The 13,098-nt window shown below is 61.7% G+C and overlaps 1 protein-coding gene across 3 annotated transcripts in view; it reads right to left on the bottom strand.

The window, feature by feature from the left end:
* Positions 1-12,292, bottom strand: part of LOC142250577 (START domain-containing protein 10-like) — a 42,483-nt gene extending 30,191 nt beyond the window's left edge. For all 3 annotated transcript variants that reach the window (XM_075322759.1, XM_075322760.1, XM_075322761.1), the window contains exon 1: positions 11,873-12,292. In XM_075322759.1, the coding sequence (XP_075178874.1) occupies positions 11,873-12,034 (162 nt within the window). In that variant the 5' untranslated portion in view covers positions 12,035-12,292. The remainder of the gene's footprint in view (positions 1-11,872) is intronic.
* Between the last annotated feature and the right edge of the window lie 806 nt (positions 12,293-13,098).

Raw genomic sequence — 13,098 nt, 5'->3', positions numbered from 1 at the left:
CCCCCCCCCACACACACACAGACCCCCCCCCCCACACACACACAGACCCCCCCCCCCCACACACACACAGACCCCCCCCCCCACACACACACACAGACCCCCCACACACACACACAGACCCCCCACACACACACACACACACACACAGACCCCCCCACACACACACACACACAGACCCCCCACACACACACACAGACCCCCCCCACACACACAGACCCCCCCCACACACACACAGACCCCCCCCACACACACACACAGACCCCCCCACACACACACACACAGACCCCCCCCACACACACACAGACCCCCCCCCCCACACACACACAGACCCCCCCCCACACACACACAGACCCCCCCACACACACACAGACCCCCCCCCCACACACACACAGACCCCCACACACACACACACACACACACACACAGACCCCCCCCCCCCACACACACACACACACACACACACACACACAGACCCCCCCCCCCCACACACACACACACACACACAGACCCCCCCAACACACACAGAGACCCCCACACACACAGCCCGCCGCTCACCTTCACCGTGTGCACCAGGCAGCCCTGTCCCCAACACACACCAAGGCTGGCGCCCAGGGCAGAGCCCCCCCCTTCACACACAGAGCCCCCTTCACACACAGCCCACCACACACAGAGACCCCACCACACACAGAGACCCCACCACACACAGAGACCCCACCACACACACACACACACACACACACAGCCCACCACACACACACACACACACACAGCCCACCACACACAGAGACCCCACCACACACACACACACACAGCCCACCACACACAGAGACCCCACCACACACACACACACAGCCCACCACACACAGAGACCCCACCACACACAGCCCACCACACACAGAGACCCCACCACACACACACACACACACACACAGCCCACCACACACAGAGACCCCACCACACACACACACAGCCCACCACACACAGAGACCCCACCACACACACACACACAGAGACCCCACCACACACACACACACACACAGAGACCCCACCACACACACACACACACACACACAGAGACCCCACCACACACAGAGACCCCACCACACACAGAGACCCCACCACACACACACACACACAGCCCCACCACACAGAGACCCCACCACACACACACACACACACAGCCCACCACACACAGACCCCACCACACACACACACACACAGCCCACCACACACAGACCCCACCACACAGCCCACCACACACAGACCCCACCACACACACACACACACACAGCCCACCACACACAGACCCCACCACACAGCCCACCACACACAGACCCCACCACACACACACACACACAGCCCACCACACACAGACCCCACCACACAGCCCACCACACACAGACCCCACCACACACACACACACAGCCCACCACACACAGAGACCCCACCACACACAGCCCACCACACACAGAGACCCCACCACACACACACACACACACAGCCCACCACACACAGAGACCCCACCACACACAGCCCACCACACACAGAGACCCCACCACACACACCCCACCACACACAGCGACACCACACACACACACACAGCCCACCACACACAGAGACCCCACCACACACACACACACACACACAGCCCACCACACACAGAGACCCCACCACACACAGCCCACCACACACAGAGACCCCACCACACACACACCCCACCACACACAGCCCACCACACACAGAGACACCACACACACACACACAGCCCACCACACACAGAGACCCCACCACACACACACACAGCCCACCACACACAGAGACCCCTCCACACACACACACACACAGCCCACCACACACAGAGACCCCTCCACACACACACACACACACACACACACACACACACAGCCCACCACACACAGAGACCCCACCACACACACAGCCCACCACACACAGAGACCCCACCACACACACACACACACACACAGCCCACCACACACAGAGACCCCACCACACACACACACACACAGCCCACCACACACAGAGACCCCCACCACACACACACACAGCCCACCACACACACACACAGCCCACCACACACAGAGACCCCCACCACACACACACACAGCCCACCACACACAGAGACCCCCACCACACACACACAGCCCACCACACACACACAGCCCACCACACACAGAGACCCCACCACACACACACAGCCCACCACACACAGAGACCCCACCACACACACACACAGCCCACCACACACAGAGACCCCACCACACACACACACAGCCCACCACACACAGAGACCCCACCACACACACACACACAGCCCACCACACACAGAGACCCCACCACACACACACACAGCCCACCACACACAGAGACCCCACCACACACACACACAGCCCACCACACACAGAGACCCCACCACACACACACACAGCCCACCACACACAGAGACCCCACCACACACACACACAGCCCACCACACACAGAGACCCCACCACACACACACACAGCCCACCACACACAGAGACCCCACCACACACACACACACAGCCCACCACACACAGAGACCCCACCACACACACACACAGCCCACCACACACAGAGACCCCACCACACACACACACAGCCCACCACACACAGAGACCCCACCACACACACACACAGCCCACCACACACAGAGACCCCACCACACACACACACAGCCCACCACACACAGAGACCCCACCACACACACACACAGCCCACCACACACAGAGACCCCACCACACACAGCCCACCACACACAGAGACCCCACCACACACACACCCCACCACACACAGAGACCCCACCACACACACACACAGCCCACCACACACAGAGACCCCACCACACACACACACAGCCCACCACACACAGAGACCCCACCACACACACACACACACAGCCCACCACACACAGAGACCCCACCACACACACACACACAGCCCACCACACACAGAGACCCCACCACACACACACAGCCCACCACACACAGAGACCCCACCACACACACACACACACACAGCCCACCACACACAGAGACCCACCACACACACACACACACACACAGCCCACCACACACAGAGACCCCACCACACACACACACACAGCCCACCACACACAGAGACCCCACCACACACACACACACAGCCCACCACACACAGAGACCCCCACCACACACACACACACAGCCCACCACACACAGAGACCCCACCCACACACACACACACAGCCCACCACACACAGAGACCCCACCACACACACACACACACAGCCCACCACACACAGAGACCCCACCACACACACACACAGCCCACCACACACAGAGACCCCACCACACACACACACAGCCCACCACACACAGAGACCCCACCACACACACACACAGACCCCCCCCCACACACACACACAGACCCCCCCCACACACACACACACACAGACCCCCCCCCACACACACACACACACAGACCCCCCCCACACACACACACACACAGACCCCCCCCACACACACACACACAGACCCCCCCCCACACACACACACACAGACCCCCCCCACACACACACACACACAGACCCCCACACACACACACACACAGACCCCCACACACACACAGACCCCCACACACACACACACACACACAGACCCCCACACACACACACACAGACCCCCCCACACACACACACACAGACCCCCACACACACACAGACCCCCACACACACACACAGACCCCCCCCCCCCCACACACACACACAGACCCCCCCCCCCACCACACACACACACAGACCCCCCCCCACACACACACACAGACCCCCCCCCACACACACAGACCCCCCCCCCACACACACACAGACCCCCCCCCACACACACACAGACCCCCCCCACACACACACACACAGACCCCCCCCCACACACACACACAGACCCCCCCCCCCACACACACACACAGACCCCCCCCCCACACACACAGACCCCCCCCCCCACACACACACACAGACCCCCCCCCCCCCACACACACACACAGACCCCCCCCCCACACACACACAGACCCCCCACCCCACACACACACACAGACCCCCCCCCACACACACACAGACCCCCCACACACACACACACAGACCCCCCACACACACACACACACAGACCCCCCCCCACACACACAGACCCCCCCCCACACACACAGACCCCCCCCCACACACACACAGACCCCCCACACACACACACACACAGACCCCCCCACACACACACAGACCCCCCCCCACACACACACAGACCCCCCCCACACACACACAGACCCCCCCCACACACACACAGACCCCCCCCACACACACACACAGACCCCCCACACACACACACACACACACAGACCCCCCCCACACACACACACACACAGACCCCCCCCCCCACACACACACAGACCCCCCCCCCCACACACACACAGACCCCCCCCCCACACACACACAGACCCCCCCCACACACACACACAGACCCCACACACACACACACAGACCCCACACACACACACACACACACACACACACACACACACAGACCCCCCCCCCCACACACACACACACACACACACACAGACCCCCCCCCCACACACACACACACACACACAGACCCCCCCCCAACACACACAGAGACCCCCACACACACAGCCCGCCGCTCACCTTCACCGTGTGCACCAGGCAGCCCTGTCCCCAACACACACCAAGGCTGGCGCCCAGGGCAGAGCCCCCCCCCTTCACACACAGAGCCCCCTTCACACACAGAGACCCCCCCACACACACACAGCCCACCACACACAGAGACCCCACCACACACAGAGACCCCACCACACACAGAGACCCCACCACACACAGAGACCCCACCACACACACACACACACACACACACAGCCCACCACACACACACACACACACACACACAGCCCACCACACACACACACACACACAGCCCACCACACACAGAGACCCCACCACACACACACAGCCCACCACACACAGAGACCCCACCACACACACACACACACAGCCCACCACACACAGAGACCCCACCACACACACACACACAGCCCACCACACACAGAGACCCCACCACACACACACACACACACACAGCCCACCACACACAGAGACCCCACCACACACACACACACAGCCCACCACACACAGAGACCCCACCACACACACAGCCCACCACACACAGACCCCACCACACACACACACACACACACAGCCCACCACACACACACACACACACACACAGCCCACCACACACAGAGACCCCACCACACACACACACACACAGCCCACCACACACAGAGACCCCACCACACACACACACAGCCCACCACACACAGAGACCCCACCACACACACACACACACACACACACACAGAGACCCCACACACACACACACACACACACACACAGAGACCCCACCACACACACACACACACACACACACAGAGACCCCACCACACACACACACACACACACACAGAGACCCCACCACACACACACACACACACACACACAGAGACCCCACCACACACAGAGACCCCACCACACACAGAGACCCCACCACACACACACACACACACACAGCCCACCACACAGAGACCCCACCACACACACACACACACACACAGCCCACCACACACAGACCCCACCACACACAGACCCCACCACACAGCCCACCACACACACACACAGCCCACCACACACACACACAGCCCACCACACAGCCCACCACACACAGACCCCACCACACACACACACACAGCCCACCACACACAGAGACCCCACCACACACAGCCCACCACACACAGAGACCCCACCACACACACAGCCCACCACACACAGAGACCCCACCACACACACACACAGCCCACCACACACAGAGACCCCACCACACACACACACAGCCCACCACACACAGAGACCCCACCACACACACACACACACAGCCCACCACACACAGAGACCCCACCACACACACACACACACAGCCCACCACACACAGAGACCCCACCACACACACACACACACAGCCCACCACACACAGAGACCCCACCACACACACACACACAGCCCACCACACACAGAGACCCCACCACACACACACACACACAGCCCACCACACACAGAGACCCCACCACACACACACACACAGCCCACCACACACAGAGACCCCACCACACACAGCCCACCACACACAGAGACCCCACCACACACACCCCACCACACACAGCCCACCACACACAGAGACCCCACCACACACACACACACACACACAGCCCACCACACACAGAGACCCCACCACACACACACACACACACAGCCCACCACACACAGAGACCCCACCACACACACACACAGACCCCCCCCCACACACACACACAGACCCCCCCCCACACACACACACACACAGACCCCCCCCCACACACACACACACAGACCCCCCCCACACACACACACACACAGACCCCCCCCCACACACACACACACACACACACACACACACAGACCCCCACACACACACACACAGACCCCCCCCCCCCCACACACACACACAGACCCCCCCCCCCACACACACACACAGACCCCCCCCCACACACACACACAGACCCCCCCACACACACACACAGACCCCCCCACACACACACACAGACCCCCCCACACACACACACACAGACCCCCCACACACACACACACACACAGACCCCCCCCACACACACAAAGACCCCCCCCACACACACACAGACCCCCCCCACACACACACAGACCCCCCCCCCCACACACACACAGACCCCCCCACACACACACCCCCCCCCCACACACACACACAGACCCCCCCCCCACACACACACACAGACCCCCCCCCCACACACACACACAGACCCCCCCACACACACACACACAGACCCCCCCACACACACACACACACACACAGACCCCCCCCCCCACACACACACAGACCCCCCCCCCACACACACACAGACCCCCCCCCCCACACACACACACACAGACCCCCCCCCACACACACACAGACCCCCCCACACACACACACACAGACCCCCCACACACACACACACACACAGACCCCCCCCCCACACACACACAGACCCCCCCACACACACACAGACCCACCCACACACACACACACAGACCCCCCACACACACACACACACACAGACCCCCCCCACACACACAGACCCCCCACACACACACACACACAGACCCCCCCCCACACACACAGACCCCCCCCCCACACACACAGACCCCCCCCCCACACACACACAGACCCCCCCCCACACACACACACACACACACACACAGACCCCCCCCCCACACACACACAGACCCCCCCCCCCACACACACACAGACCCCCCCCCCCCCACACACACAGACCCCCCCCCACACACACACAGACCCCCCCCCCCACACACACACACAGACCCCCCCCCCCCACACACACACACAGACCCCCCCCCCCACACACACACAGACCCCCCCCCCACACACACACAGACCCCACACACACAGACCCCACACACACACACACACAGACCCCCCCCCCCCCACACACACACACACACACACACAGACCCCCCCCAACACACACAGAGACCCCCACACACACAGCCCGCCGCTCACCTTCACCGTGTGCACCAGGCAGCCCTGTCCCCAACACACACCAAGGCTGGCGCCCAGGGCAGAGCCCCCCCCTTCACACACAGAGCCCCCTTCACACACAGAGACCCCCCCACACACACACAGCCCACCACACACAGAGACCCCACCACACACAGAGACCCCACCACACACAGAGACCCCACCACACACAGAGACCCCACCACACACAGAGACCCCACCACACACAGAGACCCCACCACACACACACACACACACACACACACACACAGCCCACCACACACACACACACACACAGCCCACCACACACAGAGACCCCACCACACACACACACACACACACACAGCCCACCACACACACACACACACACACACACACAGCCCACCACACACAGAGACCCCACCACACACACACACACAGCCCACCACACACAGAGACCCCACCACACACACACACACAGCCCACCACACACAGAGACCCCACCACACACACACACACACACACACACAGCCCACCACACACAGAGACCCCACCACACACACACACACACACACACAGCCCACCACACACAGAGACCCCACCACACACACAGCCCACCACACACAGACCCCACCACACACACACACACACACAGCCCACCACACACAGAGACCCCACCACACACACACACACACAGCCCACCACACACAGAGACCCCACCACACACACACACAGCCCACCACACACAGAGACCCCACCACACACACACACACACACACACACAGAGACCCCACCACACACACACACACACAGAGACCCCACCACACACACACACACACACACACACACAGAGACCCCACCACACACACACACACACACAGAGACCCCACCACACACAGAGACCCCACCACACACAGAGACCCCACCACACACACACACACACACACAGCCCACCACACAGAGACCCCACCACACACACACACACACACACAGCCCACCACACACAGACCCCACCACACACACACACACAGCCCACCACACACAGACCCCACCACACAGCCCACCACACACAGACCCCACCACACACACACACACACAGCCCACCACACACAGACCCCACCACACAGCCCACCACACACACACACACACAGCCCACCACACACAGAGACCCCACCACACACAGCCCACCACACACAGAGACCCCACCACACACACAGCCCACCACACACAGAGACCCCACCACACACACAGCCCACCACACACAGAGACCCCACCACACACACACACCCCACCACACACACAGCCCACCACACACAGAGACCCCACCACACACACACACACACAGCCCACCACACACAGAGACCCCCACCACACACACACACACACAGCCCACCACACACAGAGACCCCACCACACACACACACACACAGCCCACCACACACAGAGACCCCACCACACACACACACACAGCCCACCACACACAGAGACCCCACCACACACACACACACAGCCCACCACACACAGAGACCCCACCACACACAGCCCACCACACACAGAGACCCCACCACACACAGCCCACCACACACAGAGACCCCACCACACACAGCCCACCACACACAGAGACCCCACCACACACACACACACACACACAGCCCACCACACACAGAGACCCCACCACACACACACACAGCCCACCACACACAGAGACCCCTCCACACACACACACAGCCCACCACACACAGAGACCCCTCCACACACACACACACAGCCCACCACACACAGAGACCCCACCACACACACACACACACACACACACACAGCCCACCACACACAGAGACCCCACCACACACACACACAGCCCACCACACACACACACAGCCCACCACACACAGAGACCCCACCACACACACACAGCCCACCACACACAGAGACCCCACCACACACAGAGACCCCACCACACACACACAGCCCACCACACACACACAGCCCACCACACACAGAGACCCCACCACACACAGAGACCCCACCACACACACACAGCCCACCACACACACACAGCCCACCACACACAGAGACCCCACCACACACACACAGCCCACCACACACAGAGACCCCACCACACACACACAGCCCACCACACACAGAGACCCCACCACACACACACACAGCCCACCACACACAGAGACCCCACCACACACACACACAGCCCACCACACACAGAGACCCCACCACACACACACACAGCCCACCACACACAGAGACCCCACCACACACACACACAGCCCACCACACACAGAGACCCCACCACACACACACACAGCCCACCACACACAGAGACCCCACCACACACACACACAGCCCACCACACACAGAGACCCCACCACACACACACACACACACACACACACAGCCCACCACACACACACACACACACACAGCCCACCACACACAGAGACCCCACCACACACACACACACACACACACACACAGCCCACCACACACAGAGACCCCACCACACACACACACACACAGCCCACCACACACAGAGACCCCACCACACACACACACACACACACAGCCCACCACACACAGAGACCCCACCACACACACACACACACACAGCCCACCACACACAGAGACCCCACCACACACACACACACACACACAGCCCACCACACACAGAGACCCCACCACACACACACACACACACAGCCCACCACACACAGAGACCCCACCACACACACACACACACACAGCCCACCACACACAGAGACCCCACCACACACACACACACACACAGCCCACCACACACAGAGACCCCACCACACACACACACACACACAGCCCACCACACACAGAGACCCCACCACACACACACACAGCCCACCACACACAGAGACCCCACCACACACACACACACACACAGCCCACCACACACAGAGACCCCACCACACACACACACACACACAGCCCACCACACACAGAGACCCCACCACACACACACACACACACAGCCCACCACACACAGAGACCCCCCCCCCCCACACACACACAGCCCGCCACACACAGAGACCCCCCCCCACACACACACAGCCCGCCACACACAGAGACCCCCCCCCACACACACACAGCCCGCCACACACAGAGACCCCCCCCCACACACACACAGCCCGCCACACACAGAGACCCCCCCCCCACACACACACAGCCCGCCACACACAGAGACCCCCCACACACACACACAGCCCGCCACACACAGAGACCCCCCCCCCCACACACACACAGCCCGCCACACACAGAGACCCCCCCCCACACACAGCCCGCCACACAGACCCCCCCCCACACACACACACAGCCCGCCACACACAGAGACCCCCCCCACACACACACACAGCCCGCCACACACAGAGACCCCGCCACACACAGAGACCCCCCCACACACACACACAGCCCGCCACACACACACAGCCCGCCACACACAGAGACCCCCCCCCCACACACACACAGCCCGCCACACACAGAGACCCCCCCCCCACACACACACAGCCCGCCACACACAGAGACCCCGCCACACACAGAGACCCCCCCACACACACACACAGCCCGCCACACACAGAGACCCCGCCACACACAGAGACCCCCCCACACACACACACAGCCCGCCACACACAGAGACCCCCCCCCACACACACACACACACAGCCCGCCACACACAGAGACCCCCCCCCACACACACACACAGCCCGCCACACACAGAGACCCCCCCCCACACACACACAGCCCGCCACACACAGAGACCCCCCCCCACACACACACAGCCCGCCACACACAGAGACCCCCCCCCACACACACACAGCCCGCCACACACAGAGACCCCCCCCCCCCACACACACACAGCCCGCCACACACAGAGACCCCCCCCCCCACACACACACAGCCCGCCACACACAGAGACCCCCCCCCCCACACACACACACAGCCCGCCACACACAGAGACCCCCCCCCCCCACACACACAGCCCGCCACACACAGAGACCCCCCCCCCCCACACACACACAGCCCGCCACACACAGAGACCCCCCCCCCACACACACACAGCCCGCCACACACAGAGACCCCCCCCCACACACACACACACACACACACACACACACACAGCCCGCCACACACAGAGACCCCCACACACACAGCCCGCCGCTCACCTTCACCGTGTGCACCAGGCAGCCCTTCCCGCTCGGGGGCTTCATCCACACCCCGATGCCCGGCTTGTTGTAGTAGTTGCTCCAGCCCTCGCTGGACTCGCATTGTGCCTGGAAGGACAGGAACAGGGAGTCATCGGGCACCTCGGGCGCCTCCCGGGCCATGGACAGGGCGCTGACTTGCACTGCACGGAAGCGTCTTCTCCAGCTGTGAGGGCGGCCCGTCCCGTGTCCGTTACAGACGAGCTTACTGCAGGCGTCACATGAACAGGTGGATGTACCTGCGGTCGCCTGAGCTCCGGGGTCAGCTCTGTGCTCGGTCCATCGGCTCCGGGGATAATGAAGGTAACAGGTGTCAAGGCTCCAGGCGTCGCCGCCCAGGCAGCTGATAACCACGCCCAGAACAGGCGCCCTGCGCTCTAATTGGTCGGTACATAGCCGGCTGTTCTTCCTTTTTCTCAGAAGTTCTGAGTGTGACGTGGTCGTCATGGTGATAATGGGAGATCCTGTACTGACTGTGGAGCGGCCTCTGCAGGGGGAGTCTAGTGCACAATAGAAGCACGTGATGGACAGGTGTCCGCAGTCTGCCACAGTGATGGACCGAGGCTTCCGAGCGCCGGGGAAAAGTGTAAAAAGGGGCCAATATCACAAATTAACAAACACCAATACTCCGCTCATCACCCCCGCTGATCTGGCACTGCCCCCGCGGTGCTCCTGCCAATCAGAGTGAGCCAGAGGTCACTGCTGTGCTACCACCAACCATCATCTGCCCAAAAATATCTGCGGAAATCCCCAGCATGGCCTTATATTATGGGAAAGAGGTTACTAAGATTTCTACAGAACAGATTCCAGCAAGGTCTGCAAGCAAGGAACTACAAGTCCCAGCATATCCCCTTGATAAATATGTAATGGGATCAACAATTCAGACTGCATCATTAATGTAGAAATGGATTTGAATACTGCTTCAGCACTTGCCCACAAGGGGGCAGTGTCAGACTGTACAACCACAAACACAGAGGTGGGAAATCCCCTACTGCAGTTTGTGTGTGTAAAACAGGAAGAAAAAGTGCGGGAAGGTCGTTCAGCTCCGGAGCGCAGCCAGAGGAGAGCTGCGTGTGGTCTCCCTGAACAGAGGGCTCTTTTGCCACCGGAGTCTTGGAGGAATCACCCTGTGGAAGTGGTTCCTGCCATCCCCGGTCTGCAGGACTTTATTTTCACCAAGGATCTAA

The sequence above is a fragment of the Anomaloglossus baeobatrachus genome, chromosome 9, assembly GCF_048569485.1.
Source record: "Anomaloglossus baeobatrachus isolate aAnoBae1 chromosome 9, aAnoBae1.hap1, whole genome shotgun sequence".
NCBI classification, from domain to species: Eukaryota; Metazoa; Chordata; class Amphibia; order Anura; family Aromobatidae; genus Anomaloglossus; species Anomaloglossus baeobatrachus.
The sequence above is the reverse complement of the archived record's forward strand: the minus strand, read 5'-3'. Positions and strand labels throughout refer to the sequence as shown.